The following is a 19,468-nucleotide window of genomic DNA, read 5'->3' as shown; positions in this document are numbered from 1 at the left end:
GAGAGAGCAAGGGAAAGGGTGACATTGTCCAAAAGGAAATGGACTCATTACCTGACTTATGTAAGTGTAACCTTCTGCACATCCCCTTAAAACAATAATAAAACATTTTAAGAGTTATGAGGTACAATGGGGAAGAGGTGGGCTTTTCCGTCATACACAGCGGTGTGGACACGGCTTTTAGGAACTGTGTGGTCCTGACCCTCAGCTTCTGATGGTCCTATAAGGCGATGTATACAAGTCCTGCCAGTCCCTCCCAGTGCCGGTGCAGCTCGTACAGCTGCTATTAGTGGTAGGAGGGAAGGTTGGGCATCACTGAACATCTGCCCTTTACTAATGGCCCCTGCTGACCCCTTAACCCGCCATCTCTTTCTCTCCAGCACTTCGGTGGGAAGTTTCCCATCTGGGGAGAGCAGCGAGCAGGGCCCCCGGACTCCCACCCAGCCCTTGTTGGATTCCGGCTTCCGCTCTGGCAGCCTGGGGCAGCCCAGCCCTGTGGTACAGAGAAGCTACCAGAGCTCCTCTCCTCTTCCGGGCATGGGCAGCAGCTACAGCAGCCCTGACTACTCCCTTCAGCAGTTCAACTCCTCTCCAGAAAGCCAGGCCCGGGCTCAGTTCAGCGTGGCCGGTGTGCACCCAGGATCCGGGAGCCCTCAGACCCGCCACAGGACGGTGGGCACCAACACTCCCCCAAGCCCTGGCTTCGGCAGGCGGGCCATCAACCCTAGCATGGCTGCCCCTGGCAGCCCTGGCCTGAGCCACCGCCAAGTGATGGGGCCAGTGGGCTCTGGTTTCCATGGTAACGTGGTTTCCAGTCACCCAAGCAGTACAGCAACCACTCCCGGGAGCCCCAGTCTGGGCCGGCACCCTGGCACACACCAGGGTCTCCATAGCAACACACTAGCTAGCCCTGGGAGCCCCAGCCTGGGCCGGCACCTGGGAGGGTCTGGATCTGCAGTTTCCAGCAGCCCCAGCTTGGACCGGCACACGGCCCATGGCGGCTACTCCACCCCAGAGGACCGGAGACCCACGCTGTCCCGGCAAAGCAGTGCCTCAGGCTACCAGGCTCCTTCGACGCCCTCCTTCCCCGTCTCCCCGGCCTACTACCCGGGCCTGAGCAGCCCAGCCACGTCACCCTCACCGGATTCCGCTGCCTTCCGGCAAGGGAGCCCAACACCGGCCTTACCAGAGAAGCGGAGGATGTCCATGGGAGACCGGGCGGGCAGCCTGCCCAACTACGCCACCGTCAACGGCAAGGTGTCCTCCTCGCCTGTCACCAGCGGCATGTCCAGTCCCAGTGCGGGCAGCACCGTCTCCTTCTCCCACACCCTGCCTGACTTCTCCAAATACTCCATGCCAGGTGTGTCTTCTCTCATGTCTCCACCTCCCTGTCGGTGAGCCGAGTCCAGGAGCTAGGACCTACGTAGGGAGCTCATCTCCCTGGGCAGATGACCTTAGATGAGTCACTGGCTTCTGGGCCTCCATTTCCTCCTGTTACACAGGAATTGTGACTGTCAGTGCTGTGGTGTGGGGTGACAAAGTGCTACCAGTGGCTGGCATTATTGCCTGGATCTCTGTGAGGATCAGGCCTCATAGCCACCGGCTGAACGCATGCCCCAGGCCAGCCTCTGAACTAAGTACTATCTCATTTAATCCCCGTGGCCTCCTGGTAAGTCCTATTTTACATAGGAGCAAACCAAGCCTTATGAGGGTCTGTCATTTGTCCAAGCTTACACAGTTAACAGTGGCAGGGCTAGGCTTCCAAACCCAGGTCCAAACGCTCCCCAAACTCACATTCTGTAAGTATCATCAGAGTGTTCTGTATCACAAATCTATATCTTGTGACTGATTAGAAATTGGAGAACGTGACTTCCAAGCCTGGACCTCTAAGCTTGTGGCCAGCCCCAGTGCACACCTGTCACTGATAGTAGATGTGGTGGCCAGGTAGGACATGGGCGGAGGCTGAGTACTGGGCCTTCCTACAGAGGCAAGTTTCGATGGGGCCGGCTTCGAGGAAGCCTGTACGGGTCTGCCCAGGGAAGGCCTCATCCATCCCCAGGTGTTGGCATCTTTGTATCCAAGGCTTCTCCAGCAAGCGTGGCCTTGACTGTGTGCAGCGGCTTCCGGGCCCTGCGTAGACAAGGCAGGTGTGGAGTGTTTTAGATTCTCCCTGAACCCGCCAAGCTGGGGCGCTAGAGCACCCTTCCCCTCCCCGCTCCGCTCCACTTCCTGCTGCCCTCTGGGGACATCTGGTTCCCAGCCCCTCGCCCTCGAAGGATGCAACTCCTGTAGTAGTTGGGATGTTTCCTGTTTCCCATCACCGTTCCTGCCTAAAATAGCCTTGGGAGTCAACACAGGAAGGAAGGCACAGGGGATCGCAGCCGCCTCTGACAGCTCCTTAAAACAGGCGCAGGCCACCTCGGGGCCTGGGCTTCCGAGCAGGGACAGGTGTCAGCAATAGTCGCATGGCCCAGCTGCGCAGCCCCAACGCCTTCCCCAGCACCCAGCTGCTGGCGAAGGAGCGGGCCCCTCTCTGGCCTCCAGAGACAGAGCCCAGGGGCCCCATGGAGTGCAGACTACTGTGGGTGGATGGAGCCGTGCAAGCCCGCCACTCCCTCCCATCTCCCTCAACTCCACAGCATCCTGGGTGCAGACTGGCTCTACTCCCTCTCTTCCTGAAGATGACACCTGAAGAGTTGCAATTTTCCTTTTTCTCTCTTCCTCCTCTTCTTCCCCCATCCTCTTTTCTTTTCCAGTTTGGTGCCAAAAGATGAAAGAACATAGGTAGACAGGAGTCCTATAGAACAGTGGGGGTGATTATGAAGAACAAGACTCCAGACACAGAAATGATAAGGAGGAGGGTGTAGTGGCAGCACTTAAGAAGCAGAGGCAGAGGGACTGAGAGTTTGAGGATGGCCTAGGTCACACAGTGATTGCTGTCTCAAAATCAACGAACCATACAAACAGGGGAGGGGAGAGAAATGCTAATGAGCCTACTTGGATCAACGCAAGTTGAAGTATCACACACTATGCAATACAGATGTGCAACGATGATGGGTTAATTAAAAAGGAAAAAATAAAGGCTTGGGGGATGGAGGTTATCCATCTTGATCCGCTCCAGGAAGACAGGATGTGATGTGTCGGCACCCAAATTGAGCCTCCTGGGAACGCCATTTGGTCTGTCTGCCGGCAGAGTGGACAGACATTTTTGTAACATGACACAGTTGTCCTCTGTGTTGCCCGAACTCCCTCTAGAATGTAATGGTCTCTGAAAGATTCCAGGGTGGGTAGAGTGTGGGCGGGGGGTCCTCTGCCACAGAAGGGGGGGTGACGCCGTAGATGGCCTTTAGATTCTAGGCCAGCCCACTGCCTCCTTGTCCTGAGAGAGAGTGGTTTTCCCTTATGTGTTAGTGAATCCCATTTTCCACGTGGGAAAGTGGCATCTGGAAGAAATGACTCGAACTGGGCCTGTGGAGAAAGAGGCAGAGGGGCGTCAGCCTATGGAGGGAAGATGCTGGGAAGATTTCCTTAGAGGAAGAGGTAGAGGTGAAGGGAGAATGCTGTGCCAGGCTCATCAGTGGTGATCAGCATGGCAACCCAAGATGGAGGCAGGAGTTGGGGACGGGGAGAGGACCACACTGGTCCCTTCTACTCTGCTGTGTTAGGTTTGGGGACACTAGTTATCAGTGTTTGAATCCTGAGCCTGTATAACAAAGCACCACATACTTGGTGGCTTAAGACAGTCGGAAAGGATTCTGTCATAGGTTCACAGGCCTGGAGTCCAGAACCAAGCTGTCAACAGGGCAATTTCTTCTGGAGGCTCTGGAGAGAATCTTCCAGGCCTGTCTCCCAGCTTCTTTCAGTGGTTGGGATCCTTGGTATCTCTGATGTTTGTCTCCCCTTTACCGATGCTATCCATCATCTCTTTGTCTCTGTCTCTTCTCTCTTTTCTGTTAAGGACAATAGTCAGACTGGATTAGGGCTCACCCAAATCCAGAAGGCCTTAATTTGATTCCAGCAGCAAAAATCCTATCTCCCAATAAAGAAATAAGGACACACATGCATAAGTTTCAGGGCTAGGACTTCAACATATCTTTTTTCTTTTATCCCTTTCTTCTCCTTTAGATAACAGCCCTGAGACTCGGGCTAAAGTGAAGTTTGTCCAGGACACTTCCAAGTATTGGTACAAGCCTGAGATCTCCAGGGAGCAGGGTGAGTGGGGTGGGGGCTCTGGGGCTCAGCAGAGGGCTGGGGACAGGGTGAGTGTGGGGTGGGGGCTCTGGGGCTCAGCAGAGGACACAGCATGCTGTTGCCCATCATGTCTGCCCTGGGAAGGATCCAAACAGCCTTCTTCCTCTGCTCACAGAGCCAGGGCTGAGCTAGAAGCCACGCAGATGTACTCACCAATGAAAGCGAGCATGGCAGAGCCAGTGGCTTGTTTTCCATGAGCAAAGCAAAAGTCCAGCTGATGTAAAAGGAAACCTTAGCTGGAGGATAGCCGATGTCTTTACATTTTATAGAAAAGAAAGAAACCTAAGTTGGGAATGTGGTACTGGAGGTGAAGCCTACCTCAGACTCACAGAGAAACACCGTGGGTTTTGTTATTTGTTTTTTGTTTTTGCTGGGCCTGGGGCTTGAACTCGGGACCTGAGCACCGTCCCTGAGGTTTTTGGGTTTTGTTGTTGTTGTTTGTTTGTTTTTTGGCTCAGGGCTAGCACTCTACCACTGGATCTACAGTTCTACTTCTGGCTTTTTTTTTTGGTGCTTAATCGGAGATAAAGAGCTTCAAGGACTTTCCTGTGTAGGCTGGCTTCAAACCATGACCCTCAGATCTTAGCCTCCTGAGTAGCTAGAATTATGGGCATGAACCACTGGGCCTGGCAGAAAGGCTATGGTGTGTGTGTGTGTGTGTGAGAGAGAGAGAGAGAGACAGAGACAGAGAGAGAGAGAGAGATGGGACTTGAGCTCAGGGCCTGGGCACCTCCCTGAGCAAATCTTTTGCTCAAGGCTGGCACTCTGCCATTTTGAGCCATGGTGCCATTTCTAGTTTTCTGGTGGTTAATTGGAGATAAGAGTCTCATGGACTTTCCTGCCCAGTCTGGCTTTAAACCATAATCCTCAGATCTGAGCCTTCTGAGTAGCTAGGATTACAGGTGTGAGCCGCTGACACCCAGCAGGCTTTGCTTTTATATATATATATATATATATATATATATATATATATATATATAAAGTTTTATTAGAACATGGCTACCCTATCTGGCTCCTTCCCACAGTGGCATCAGAAGTGAGCAATTGAAACAGACAGTATGTCCTGTAAAGCTTAAAATAGTTGTTCTCTGGCTACTTGTGGAAAGTTTGCCTACCTTGGCATAGATCAAGTATGACTTTAAAGAATAAATCTCAGCTGGTTACTAGTGACTCATGCCTATAATCGTAGCTACACAGAAGTCTGAGATCTGAGGATCTTGGCTCAAAGCCAGCCCAGGCAGGAAAGTCCATTAGATTCTTTTCTCCTTAAGCCAGAAATGGAGCTATGACTCAAGTGGTTGAGTACTAGCCTTGAGCAAAAACGCTCAGGGACAGCACCCAGGTCCTGAATTCAAGTCTTAGGCCTGGCGAACGTCCGTGCACGCGTGCATGTGCACACACACACACACACACACAGAGGCTCAAGCAGGGCCACCAATATCTTGCTCACCTCTTATGTCCCTCCACTTCAGCCATTGCACTCCTTAAGGATCAGGAGCCAGGGGCCTTCATCATCCGCGACAGCCACTCCTTCCGAGGGGCCTATGGGCTGGCCATGAAGGTGTCCTCACCCCCTCCTACCATCATGCAGCAGAATAAAAAAGGTAATGTCCTCTCCCAGGTGGGCCTCGGGGTCCTGAGCGGGAACCCTAATTCTTAGCAGAACTGGTCCCTCATAAACACAAGAAGACTACGTCCTGGGCCTGTGATGGCGGGGTCAGTGCCCAGGGAGACAGCAGCATCCGGGTCTCACGTGGTGCTTCCTGGAGGGACAGGAAGCAGTGGTGTTGAGGGTATATACTTGAACACAGGACAGTCAGTTGACCAATTCTTTCTTCCTCTTCCTCCCAGGAGACATGACCCATGAGCTGGTGCGGCACTTCCTGATCGAGACGGGCCCCAGAGGAGTCAAGCTCAAGGGCTGTCCCAATGAGCCCAACTTTGGTGAGTGTCCCAGCCTCTGTTCCTCTGGTATGGCCGCAGAGGCTTGGCCTCAGGTCCTGGCGTCTGACCCAAACCCTCTCCACCCAGGCTCTGCTTATCACTGACTTAACTGGAGAAAGTGATTTGTTTTCCTCCTTTTTCCTGAGGCTTCTTCACATACCACATTCCTGCCTGTATTTGTCCTGGGGCCCAGTTCAGACTGTTCTGTCATGACAATTGCCATTAGAATTCTAACAACATCTTCTGTTCTTGGCCACCTACCTACTGTACATGTGTTGCTGTCTAGGTGTTTCCTATTTTCTTTCTTTTTTCCTTTCTCTCTTGTTCTTTATCTTTTTCTTTTCTCTCTCTCTTTTGTGCTGGTTGAGTCTTGAACTCAAGAGTTTTGGGCTCTTGCCTGGTTTATTTTGCTCAAGGTTGGTACTCTACCACTAGAACCACAGCTCCACTTCTGACTTTTTTTGCTGGTTATTTAGAGATAAGAGTCTCACAGACTCTTCTTCCACTGGTTGGCTTTGAGCTGAGATCCTCAGATCTCAGTCCCTTGAGTAGCTAGGATTACAGGTGGGCGCTACTGGTGCCTGGCTCCTGCTGTATTTCTGATTGTATGACAGTCCCGTGTGATAGATATTATTGTCCCCATGAGAAAACTTGTAAGTTAGACTTATCCAAGAGCACACAGATTCTAAGCGACCGATATGGGATTTGACCCCACAATTTTCTAATACTCCTGTCCCAATCTGAGAGGGTCCCTATAACTAGAGGGACTTAGGAGAGATGTCAGGGGAACTTTAAAAAAATCTTTTACCTTTTAAAAATGTTTAGGGCTGGGAAGGTGGCTCAGTGGTAGAGTGCTTGCCTCGCATGCATGAGGCCCTGGGTTCGATGCCTCAGCACCACATAAGCAGAAAAAGCCAGAAGTGGTGCTGTGGCACAAGTGGTAGAGTGCTTGCCTTGAGCTGAAGAGCTGAGGGACAGTGCCCAGGCCCAGAGTTCAAGCCCAGGACTGGCAAAAAAAAAGAATGTTTATCCATTTTATTTATTTTTTGTTGATGTGATACTGAGGAATTGAACACAGGGCCTCACGCATGCTAAGCCACATTCTCTCCGGGGAGGGTGGGGGAAGAGGGGACTTTCTGTCAAAGAAAGTTGTGAAAGTTGTTAGGTTCCCCTTCTGACCATTAGAGTGATCAGATCTTTCTTGGATTTTGTAGAGGGGGGGGAGGAGAGGGAGATGGGGGAGGAGAGTGTTCAGCTCTGTTGATGGCATGAGGAAGAGGTTGTAAAGTAGCTGAGAGCTGGAGTGTAGCTCCGTGGTAGAGGACTGGCCTAGTTTGCTCAAGGTGCTGAAAAAAAGAGGAAGCTGCAGCTGTTGTGTGAAAGGGTGGCTATGGGGGGCATGTCCAGGGCTAGCCCCCCTGACGTGGGAGTGGTGTGTCCAGGCATACCCCCCTGACATGCGCTGTCACCTTCCCGCTGCAGGATCCCTGTCGGCCCTGGTCTACCAGCACTCCATCATCCCACTGGCTCTGCCCTGCAAGCTGGTCATCCCAAACCGAGGTAAGACAAGACGCCTTGCTCACCAAGCCCAGCCGGCCACCGCCTGTCCCACCTCCCCAGCCACTTCAGAGCAGGGCCAGGGGGACCAGACCCAATCATTTTGCCTATAGGGGCAAACTCAAAACCACACACAGTCTCTCTTCATTAAAGAGGCTTACCCTCGGAACATACATACATGCCAGATGGTTCTGAAATCTGGGAATTCAGAGCTTCTTCCTGGGAGAAGCCCTAAGCAGCCTGAAACAAGTCACCAGAGATCGATGTCATGGTGGAAAAGATGAAATCTATTTATCCAGTGATATTTATCCAATTAAACTCATTGACTTATTAATAATAATTGACCAACATGATTAGCTTAAAAGTTCAAATATAACTTCAGTAGCATTAGTAACCACACAATTGAGACACTGATTACATTACATTTTATACAGACTTGACTGTGGTTGTTCAGCAATTATACAACCATTTGAGGTTTAAATTGTATAGAGGAATGGTTCTCGAAGTGTGGTTCCCCCAACCAGATGCACCATGTGATCTGGAAACTGGTTAAAATGAAAATGTTCTCAAGACCCAATGCATTAGAGAGATATTTTAGGTTGGGCCCAGCAACCTGTGTTTTAATAAATCTTCACACCACCAGGTGCTAGGATTACAGGCTCATGCCTGTAATCCTAGCTACTGAAGAGGCTGAGATTTGAGGATCATGGTTTGAAGCCAGCCTAGGCAGGAAAGTCCATGAGAGTCTTTAATGAATTACCAAACAGTCAGAAGTATAGCTGTGGTTCAAGTGGTAGAGCGCTAGTATTGAGAAAAAGATGCTCAAGGAGTGTCTAGGCCCTGAGTTCAAGCCCCACCACTGGCACTAAATAAAGTCTAAAACACTAAACACGCTAAAACATGAAAAAACACTTCTAGAAACAAACTAAATTCTGTTTTTTCTGTTTTAAAATTTTGTTAAGGTATAATTAAAATAAAAATTGTGCTAGGCACAGAGTATTTTCTGATTCATTATTTATTTATTATTTGTTTGGTACTAGTATTGGTGCTTGAATTTAAGAACTTGCTCTCTCATTTGGCCTTTTCCACTCAGAGACAGTGCTCTACCACTTGAGCCACACCTCCGTTCCCTACTGTGATGTTTTGGTTTACAGACATGTTGACATGTTTTGAAATGTAAAGCCAAGCTACTTTACAACAGACGATTAAAGCCTGGGTTAACCCAGGCTCAGCTTCTTGAGTACAGGGATTACAGGTGTAATCACTGTCACTCAACAATTGCTGTGTACTGTCACTCAACACTGTGCTGCATTGGTTTTAATGAATGAGGTCATTTGTTGTTCTCCACAAAGAAACATCAATGCAAAACTACAACAGCAAATGCCAGTGGGTGGGCCTGAAGCCTTGCCTTTTGTTAAGTACTAGACTAAAAGCTTTTTGTGTAGCTACTTAGAAGGCTGAGATATGAGGATTGTGGTTCAAAGCCAATCCAGGTAGGAAAGTCTGTGAGACTCTTTATTTTTATCAGTTAAGTATCAGAAAAGTCAGAAGTGGAGTTGTGGCTCAAGTAGTACAGCATTAGCCTTGAGCAACAAAAAGCGTAGGGACAGGGCCCAGGCCCTGAGTTCAAACCTCAGGACTAGCACTGGAAAAAAATAAATAAAATACCTGCTAGGTACTGGTGGCTTATGCCTGTAATCCTAACTACTCAGGAGGCTGAGATCTGAGGATCATGCTTCAAAGCCAGCCCATGCAGGAAAAGCCCATGAGAATTATCTCCAATTAACCACACACACACACACACACACACAAACCCAGGAGGTAGAGCTGTGGATCAAGTTGTAGAGCACCAGCCTTGAGCAAAAAAGCTCAGGGACAGTGCCCAGGTTCTGAGTTCAAGCCCCAGGACTAGCACACAAAAACACAAAACGAACAACCCCAAAAAAATCCCTTTATAGAACATCTCAAAGACTCAGTGATACGGTCACCACCACCACCACCACCACCATCCCACCACCACCACCACCCCACCACCACCACCACCATCCCACCACCACCACCACCATCACACTTGGTTGTGGCCTTATAGCTACTTGGCTAGTGATGTGGCTAGTGGTCCAGCTTTGCTAGATTCCAGTGCTCTCAAGCAACATGCTGAGTACTCAAGAGTTGCTGTGTCCAATGCCAGCCTAACTCCAAGGACTTGCTATGGAAAGCGATATCCATTGCACAGTGTGTTTGCAGAGTTCACTTCAGGCCCAGCCAAATTCATGTTTTCCCCCAACCCCGGTCCCCAGCTCTAAGGTTTTAATTACTACCTGAATTTTTGTCTCAGACCCCACAGATGAATCGAAAGATAGCTCCGGCCCTGCTAACTCAACCGCTGACCTGCTGAAGCAAGGAGCAGGTGAGTGGTCACCTGAGACTGGGCCCATGCCCAGGCCTTTCTTCTCTGCCCCGTCCTTCACGTGTGGGTTGGAAGCCTCTACTAAGCTCAGATGTCCCTGCACTGATCACATTTCTACATGTAGAAGCTTTGGCCCGAGGCTGGCCTGAGATTAATACACTGATGTCTCCTTGAGCCACAGGCCTGGACCATTGTCATCCCACTCCCCCATCCCCTGACTTCTCCTTGGCTTGATTTTTTTGTAGCCTGCAATGTGCTCTTCATCAACTCTGTGGACATGGAGTCACTCACTGGGCCCCAGGCCATCTCCAAAGCCACATCTGAGACATTGGCTGCTGACCCCACGCCAACTGCCACCATCGTTCACTTCAAGGTCTCTGCCCAGGGAATCACACTGACTGACAACCAGAGAAAGTAAGCATCTTCTACCTGATTCTGTGCTGGACTTTTCCTTCCTGCACCCCAACCATCTGATCCATCCATCCATCCTTCTATCCATTATCCATCCATCATCCATCCATCCATCCTTCTATCCCTCATCCATCCATCTATCATCCATCCATTCATCCATCCATCCTTCTATCTATCCATCATCAATCTGTTCATCCATAAATCTATCCATTTACCCATCTTACAAGGATATGCCTGCCTTGAGTACAGCTGTAACTACAACCTTTACAAAAGTCCTTGCTTCCTAGAAGCAGAGAGCCCTTGCCCTTAGGCTCTTTTTTAAACATGTCCCCAGCCCATTTCCTTCCTCCTCCAGGGTCTTCCCATTCCTCCATGTTTCTGTGGCACATCTGTTTGCCGCTGTGCATTTCTCAGGCCATAGGCCATCTTGCTCCCAAGCAAGAGGACCCATGACAGGCAGATGATGGGAAGGCTACCTGCCCAGTGGGTGGAATATGGGAAAAGCAGTCCCCGAAGCACTCATTGTTGTTTTATCTGTGCCACAGGCTCTTCTTCCGACGACACTATCCTCTCAACACTGTCACCTTCTGTGACCTGGATCCACAAGAAAGAAAGTAAGTCTCTTGGACAAAAACCAAACACATTTCCTTCCTGCCTGCTGTATAACTCTGCAGTGTGCACATGTGCATCCTTGTGTAGTCTTGGCTCAAGTGGAAGATCTTCCTGCATCCACGGCAGGGCCATTGTGAGTCTTTTCTATCATAGACCTAGAGAAGCTCTGTCTCTCAGAAATGGGGGTTCCTCTGTCTTCTCCAGGAAGGTCTGTTTCAGGCCTGGGGCTCCTAGGAAGAGGGATAGTGATTCACCTTGAGTTTCTTTTCTCTCCACAGGTGGATGAAGACAGAGGGAGGAGCCCCAGCTAAGTAAGTCTGACTTCTTTGCCCTCACAGGTCCAGCTGGCCTTGTGTTCCTCTACCAGTGCAGCAGGGGCAGGTTTAGAATCCAGGACAGGGGTTGGTTGGGAAAGGGCAGCCTGGCTGTCTGTGCCCCAAACTCATAGTTTTAGAGGACAGTTCAGCCACATCGAGTCTGGGGGGTGGAGGGAGGAGAGGTTTGGGGAAAGAACAAGTGTTTTAAAGTGGGTATGATTTAAAAAGGTACGATGTGGACAGATAAAAGTGGGTGTGGAGAAAGACTGATTTGGGGGAGGGCATGGCATGACCTTCAGCTGCAGGCTACTGCTGGTGCCAGCCTGATTGGCTGGTGCCTGACTGATTGGAGAAAGGAGAGAGCACAGGCTGAAGAGGGCTGCAGGGAGGCCATCTTGGTCGGGATGGGAGTAGACTGGTCAGCAGTCTGGGAACCATCAACCTTGAGGGCTGTGTGGGGCGGAGGGCTCTTCAGCCTCCATCTCTGGGCCTCCCCCTGGTGTCCCTGCCGGCTAGCTGGGCAGGCTGGAGCTTGTAGGCACAGCAGGTGGCGGTATTTAGGGTGGGTGTTAGTTGGCCAGATCTTCATCCTGGCAGAAAAGGGCAGCTAGGGCTCCACACAGGAGGCTGAGAGATTGCCCCCCCCTCCCCACCCCACCACACTTTGGCCCTGTGGTTCCCTGAGAGAGCCTAGCAGTTCCAAGCACAGGGTGTGTGATGTGTGTGTGTGTTTTCATACATATATCTATAAATACCACATGCATCACAATCACACACACACACACACACACACACCCTGCAACAGGCAGAGCCCAACTTGGCTAATTTTAGCCACGCAGTGCCATTCCAGGCAGAGGGGTTTCCATTGGAATCTCCAGCTGTCCTGATGTCCCCATCCCGCTCTAATTAGCAACATGCAGGCTGGGAGAGGCCCTGAACTCACATTCTGTTCTCTGCCCTCATATTTTTAACTCTGTTTTGCAAAAAGAGAACGGCGAGGTCTCTGCAGTCTCAGAGCAGGGAGGGTGTGAGTGGACAGGTGGGAAGGAGTGAGAGGCAGCCCTGTTCGCTGGGCTTCCCAGCCCAGGGGTTGGGGTGGGGTCCGCTTGCCTTTTGGGGTCTTAGGGAGCCTCTGGGAAGGGCCAGGGGTACCCATCAGGGAATGTCTCCAAACTTTTTTTTTCATTTGCCATATTCATGTTTATCTACATTCCGTTTTCTTTATGAGAAAATTTATCTTATAAAAATTAAAATTCCAACTGGGCATGGTGGCTCACACCTGTAATCCTAGCTACTGAGGAGACTGAGATCTGAAGATTGTGGTTCAAAGCCAGCCCGAAAAAACCGTGAGACTCTTTATCTCCAATAAACCGCTCAGAAAACTGGTAGTGGCATTGTAGTTCAGGTCGTAGAGTGCTCGCCTTGAGTGCTTAAGCCCAGAATTTAAGCCCCACAACCGACAAAAAAATAATAAAAGAAAATTCCATATATTTAAATAGTAAGTACAGCAGTATAGTAAGTAATATAGTCATTATTTTAAAAATCTGTGTTCAAAATTAACATGTTTATTCTCTGCTTTAACCATGAACACAAATTCCTTGTATCACTTGAACACTGTAATACAGTTTTGGGATACAGGAAGCAAACACTAGCAAAATGAAATAAAGTAATCACAACTCATTGCTCAGAAAATAAGAGGTGAATTAATGTATAATGCCAGGTTTCCTTGTATCCTGTCAGTACTGTTGACATGTAAATATCACCAGGATGGACAGTTTCACAATTATGTAAACTGTGTAAAATAGTGATACTGTCATCTCATTGAAAGTACAAATGAGATGGTGACTCATGCCTGTAATCCTCGCTACTCAGGAGGCTGAGATCTGAGGGCTGCCAGCCTAGGCAGGAGATTCCATGATTGTTGTACACAGCCAGCCCAGGCATGAAAAATGAGACTCTTCCCTCCAATTAACCACCAGAAACCCAGAAGTGACATTGTGGCTCAAAGTGGTAGAGTGCTAGTTTTGAACTGCAGTGCCCTGGCCCTGAGTTCAAGCCCCATAATTGACCAAAAAAAAAAAAAAAATCAAGTAGAAACGCGGAGCAGGAAGTAGATGGCTATGCTTCACAAAACCTGCCAGAATGCAGTAGGCTTCTGTGGACCCCAACTACAGAGAGATGCGTACAACATCTAGACAGACATGGTTGTGTATGTTCTTCCAATGTCCCTGCTTCTGCTCTCCTCCCCACCCTTACTCTCGAGTCTTGTCTTTCACACCCAGCTCCCCATTCATCCCCGGAAAGGGGAAGCCATGGCCCGCCTAGAAACACAGCCAGACATTGTCTCCAGGACTTGACTTTGCTGGATTCTTCCCAGGGTGAAACACCATTTCCCGATGCTCAGGAGGATTGGGGGGTGTGGGGGACATTCTGGTCTGAGTCAGACTTGCCTCTGGGGCTGCTGTCTGGGCCTGGGGTCTTCCTGCTCCCCCCTCACACAGTTGCCCCTGTGCCGCCCCTGCAGGCTGTTTGGCTTCGTGGCCCGGAAGCAGGGCAGCACCACCGACAACGCCTGCCACCTCTTCGCCGAGCTTGACTCCAACCAGCCTGCCTCCGCCATTGTCAACTTCGTCTCCAAGGTCATGCTGAACGCTGGCCAGAAGAGATGAGCCTCTGGAGTCCTTGCCTAGCGCCAGACGGTTGGGGTGGGGCACGTGGGAGGGGACTCAGGAATCCTAGCCACCTTGGATCCAGAGGGAGGACTTGGGGGCCAATTTTGAGGAGAGAAGAAAGTGTGTGGTTGGGGAGAGGGAAGTGAATTGCAGAGGGGAAGGGGAGAGGGAGACAGAGAAAGAATATGATGGAGAACTCAAGATTCCCCTGGGTAGTTGGAAACTGCAAAAACCCTATGCCCCTGCTGGCTCCCCCCAAGCCCCCTGCCCCCGCAAGAGAACAGAGTCCCTCAACAGAGGACCCACAGGCCTCCTTGGGAATCCATATTTTAAGGGGTAATGAAAAAGCTCAGGCTCCTCAACACACCTGCTTTGCAAGGAGAAATCAAACTGAGAGTCCTTTTTCTGGCCACCTATAGGGCAGGTTGCTAAAGCAGTCGGCCAACACGGACCATCCGTGGTGGAACTTTTTCAAGTCTCTTAGACCAGAGCCACCCAGGTCTGCACTGTGTTCCCCTGTATCGTTGTGGGGTGTGTATAATCTACCCTCACAGCCGCAGACACTGATTTATATCTGCCTCTCTCTGCTAGAATATTCCAAACGGCTCTGCATGCCTGGGTCCCATGTGTCCACACCCATGTGCATTCTGTCCAAAGGGAGTGACAGGTGACAGAACGTGCAGCATTGTGGGTAGCAGAGCTCCCTCCCTCCTCCCCCTCCCTCTGCTGGTCCCTGCCCCTCCCCTCTGGTAGTTACCCCTCCAGGATCACCTCTGTCTCTACTGGGAGAGCTGGAGTTGGGTTTGAGGAAGTGGATACTCAGAGATTTGGGCAAGAGATCTGTCAGGAAGGATGGCTGCTAAACCCCTCCATCTTCTCTGGGTACGTGGCTTGCAGCCAGTGGGGGCTAAGCTCTCTCTTCAGTGCCCAGGACTTTGCCTTACCCTCACCTCTCAGCCTCCTTTCTCTGCTAGGAGCCCCAACACCAGCCTTAGTTCAGACTTACTCATTTGCATGATGCCTTTTGGGAGTTTGGGGACCAAGCCTTTCTGTCCTCCCCTTACAGGGTCCTCATGTTGGGGTTCATCCTGTTTCTCAAAGCCCCACTCAGTGAGAACGCAGGGAGATCCCCCAAGTCCCCAGTCTCCACCCTGGGACACCCACCCAGGTACCTGGGGTGGCATCAGAGGGCCCTGGAGGCTGCCGCCAGAGCACCATGTGGCCTACCCGCAATGCCAAAGCCTTGCTGAATCTCCTTTTGCCTTGGTTTCCCCATGCAAAGCCCTGTTGTCCACTGAGTGTGGGCAGAAGGTATGCTTAGACCAAAGGGCCTAGGATCCATCTAGGCAGTTAGGAGCCCCCTGACCACCATCTTGAGGACTCTTAGCCAGAGGGAACATTCACTAGGAGTCCATTCTTAAGCCTATGGGGGAGGGGTCCTCCAGAGAGAGGCATTGTATTGATATATAAATATATATATATATAATATATATGTGAGACATACTGACAGAATCTGTAAGCTAATAAACTATAAGAAAAGGTGACAAAAAAAAGGAAATAGGTAAATTGACAAGAAGTATTTATTGTTTTCCCATATTACTTTATTTGCCTCCCTGGCCATAAACCAGTTTCAGTAGAAGTAGAGCCTTTAATAGACACCTTACTCCCTGGAACAGCCAGGAACCTTCTCCTTGATTTCCCTAGACTGTGTCTAGGGCTGTAGGGCTCAGTGGTGAAGAGGTACACGTGCCTAACCCTTTTGCCCCTCTCTGTTTTCTGGCAATCCAGGGGCCCAGCTCTCTGGATGAGTAGGGCACACACCCTGTGATCGAAGACCAGAGTGAGTGAGTGGGATGAGACCCAGATGTGTGTGGCTTGGGGGGGTCGTGTCTATCTTGTGTGTGTGTGTGTGTGTGTGTGTTTCTCCTCCAGGGAGCTATGTCTGTGTGGGTATACTATTTCAGGGAGCTGGGGAGCATCTCAGATGGGGAGCAGTGGAAGACTCCTCAAAGGATAAAACCTTGGGCTTAATGGCCAACCTCCTCCTCAAGTGTCCTTCCTTCTGAGATAATTCAAACCAATGCCTGATGGCCCCTCTCTTCATTTCCCCGCTGTACCCCAGATTCCTTCTTCTGAGATGGGAAATAGGTCCTGTCCCCTTTCTTTGTAAATATTGTATCCGATGTTGCACAGCCCAGGGGCTCTTCCAGTCAGGGTGTCCTGTACGTGCTTGAAGCTGGGTGAGGTGTCAGGCCCTCTGGATCTGAGTCTGGGGTCAGATTTTACACTTGCTTCCACACCAGAGCCCACCAGCAGCCCCCTCCCCGGTGTGATCAGCCCTGTACTTCAGGCCTTCACCCCTGGTGAGCTGTGGGAATAAACCAGGGACAGTGCTGATCACTTATTCCCAGCATGCCTCTGGGGGCCATGGGAGCCTAAGAGCTTTAGCCTTTCCAGAAGAATGGTGAGGGAAGGGACCACAGGCCCATGGAAGCTCCACTTGGGGGACTACACTATCGCCTGCGGCCCTTCTCCTCTCTCTGTCTCACAGGTGGGCCTGCGCATGTGCACACACATACGCACAGATGCATACGTGCACACACACATGCACACACACCACTCCACACCTGCAGTCTATTCTTGCCAAAGATTTTCTTTAAAAGAAAGCACTTTTACTCGTCGTTATTATTTTGTAGATGTTTCAGCATCCCCTCCCTTGATGTGTTTTGCTGTCCTTCCTTGTGGAGTCTGTGTGTCAGCAGGAAGAGTGTTGTCTGAGCATGAGTGTGGGTCAGGGATTGAACAGGGTCTGGAAGAAATGGTGAGAAAGAGCAGGAGAAACAGCCAACTGGAGAGGCCGTGAGCAGGTGGCAGCAAGGCCAGGCTGTCTGTCCGTCAGGTCTCCGAAGAAAGCCTGGGAGCTTTGTCCTAGCTGCAACCTGGAGACAAGAGGTCAGGGAGGGACAGCTCTGATTTGGTAAGGATTGGGGCCCTGTGAGGTCCTTGTGGCTCTTTCCAGGGGATCCAGAGGGAAGAACTGGGCCTGAGAGTAATGGCGAGGTAACCTCAGAGGGAAAATCGGGAGAGGAGCTCTTGGCTCCTTCTCCAGGGGTGGCCGAGACCCTCACCTGCTAGCTCAGCCCTGGGTGTGGGAAAGGCCTTTGCCCTCTCTTCACCCAACCTTCCCTGCACTTCTGATGGCTGTGGACATCGATGGCCAGGATTCCCGCCCGCTTCCCCTGGGTTTTGAGGGTGTGCGGAAACTAGCCAGAAGTGATGGGGCGGGGGGAGGGGGCTGTGATCTCTCTGTAAACATTAACAGGAGAAGAGTAGCAATTCTTCCACCTTGTTCTGTGGGCCTGAGCAGAGGTAGAACCAGCTCCCTGCACTGGCCAGTGGGGTACAGAGGGACCCCCAAATGTGATACATGGCCCTCCATCCTTACCTCCTGAGACTCCTTCCCCCTAATTTTTTCCCCCCAGCTTTAGGTCTTGAGGGGAAGTTGGGTAGGGGAAGCAACCATCCCCTCCCCCTCCCCCTATGTTGGGGGTCCTTGAAAAACATGGGGGAGGGCAGAGTACTAGAGCTGTGCTTTACCTAGCCCCAGGCTTGGGGATCCTGAGACTTGGGTCAGTGGTAACCTGGGATGTGCGTGCGCATGTGTGTGCAAGTGTGACTGTGTGTGCGTGTATTTTGCTTATCTCTTTCGAGAACTTAGGGGTGGGGGCCGGACGTGGTAGATGGTGGAATGTCACATTCAGTAGGACACAGCAGCAAGAGGGATCCAGGTAGGAGGGTCTGGGGCTGTTGGTACAAGCCGGCTCTTCCTAGCGGTGAAGCTGTTTAGAGTGATGTCTTCAGTTTGTCTTCCAGTCCACGTTCACCCCAGGCAATGCTCTTCTGTGCGTCCACGTTTGGTTTGTGCATGTGTGTGACCAGCACGTTGGGGTGCGCATGCTGTGTTCCCCCACTTCCTTCCCTCCTCTCTGACTCATTCAAAACAAATGTAAGCGATTCCTAATGTCACAGTCCACCCTTGGAAAAGCAGTCCCTGTCTCCCCCCCCCTCCCGGCTGTGTATTTATATAGATGGAAATGTACTTTATATTTTGTATCGTGGTGACTATAACCTCTGCCACCTTGTATAAACCCTGCCGTGTGCGCCTCGTCCCAGACATGAATGTATGTACACTAACGCTCTGCCCGCTCCTGTACAGCGCCTGGTCTCCTGCCACCTATTGTACGGCCTTACAAAGATAAAGCTAAAGACAAATCCATGCTGTGCTCACGCCTGCTGTTTGGACGGCTCTGCCAGGTCGGCGGCAGGCAAAGGGGGCTCTCCTGGGCTCAGGATCTGGGGGTCCTTGGGTGATGGGTCCGGAGGTCAATGCACCCCAGTCCTCCACCACTTACATCTCGGTCCTGAGCACTGAGGGTTATTCTTCTGCACACTTTCAGCTGGAAGGAAACCCAATGTCATTTAAGGAAAGAGAGAGAGAGAGGAGAGAAGTTCATTGGCCCCAGTGGCTGCGAACTGGGCAGAGCTGGGTCTGGGAGCCCTCATGGTAGGAGCAGGAATTCCTTGGTTCTGGGCTGGCTCGTGTCTCAGGCAGGCTGTGTCCAAGTGGGGGAGGGGTGTCACCCTCTGCCCCTGCGGCTCCTGCAGAGGGAGGCCCCTTTCCCTGTTCCCAGCAGGAACCTGGGACAGATGTGTGGTGGCCCTGAGGTATTCTGGGTGGTACAGATCTCCGTCCTGATCTGGGCCACACAGTAAATCTGAAATCTGAAGACATCTGAAGACCTGGGACCTGAGGACACCCAAGAAAGGGGAGCCAGGCTGCTCCCCACTTAGCAGTTTCTGAAAAATTCAGAACTTGGAAAAGTTGTGGCCCATTCTTAACCAGGACCAAGCATGCAGGTGCTGTGCATGTGCACACACACATACTCACCCTGACACACAGACATGCACATGTGAACACAAGCATACACTGATACACACACATACACAGACACTTGCATACAGTGGCACACACACAAAAGCACACGCTCAAACCTCCATACACTGATTCACACGTGGGCATCAATACCCCCCTTCATACACACAGGATACACACACAGGCAAATGCATACACATGCATGTACACAAGGCACATGCAACACACAGGCATGAGTACGTATACATAAAGACACAGGGATACACATACACACAGAAACCCAGATGCATGCACAGATGTATGGACACACAGACATGAATGCATACATAGACACAGGCATACCCGAAGACACAGACACATTCATGCA

At 51.0% G+C, this 19,468-nt stretch overlaps 1 protein-coding gene across 6 annotated transcripts in view; it reads left to right on the top strand.

Moving 5' to 3' along the window:
• Tns1 (tensin 1) overlaps positions 1–18,444 on the top strand; it is a 145,741-nt gene extending 127,297 nt beyond the window's left edge. For all 6 annotated transcript variants that reach the window (XM_013037525.1, XM_013037736.1, XM_013037691.1 and 3 more), the window contains exons 22-31: positions 378–1,357; positions 4,123–4,209; positions 5,721–5,852; positions 6,100–6,192; positions 7,675–7,752; positions 10,085–10,156; positions 10,402–10,570; positions 11,113–11,181; positions 11,458–11,490; positions 14,021–18,444. In XM_013037525.1, the coding sequence (XP_012892979.1) occupies positions 378–1,357; positions 4,123–4,209; positions 5,721–5,852; positions 6,100–6,192; positions 7,675–7,752; positions 10,085–10,156; positions 10,402–10,570; positions 11,113–11,181; positions 11,458–11,490; positions 14,021–14,165 (1,858 nt within the window). In that variant the 3' untranslated portion in view covers positions 14,166–18,444. The remainder of the gene's footprint in view (positions 1–377; positions 1,358–4,122; positions 4,210–5,720; positions 5,853–6,099; positions 6,193–7,674; positions 7,753–10,084; positions 10,157–10,401; positions 10,571–11,112; positions 11,182–11,457; positions 11,491–14,020) is intronic.
• Positions 18,445–19,468: the final 1,024 nt, after the last annotated feature.

This window comes from Dipodomys ordii, unplaced genomic scaffold, assembly GCF_000151885.1.
Source record: "Dipodomys ordii isolate 6190 unplaced genomic scaffold, Dord_2.0 Scaffold1, whole genome shotgun sequence".
NCBI lineage: Eukaryota > Metazoa > Chordata > Mammalia > Rodentia > Heteromyidae > Dipodomys > Dipodomys ordii.
This window is presented reverse-complemented; position numbering and strand designations above follow the sequence as displayed.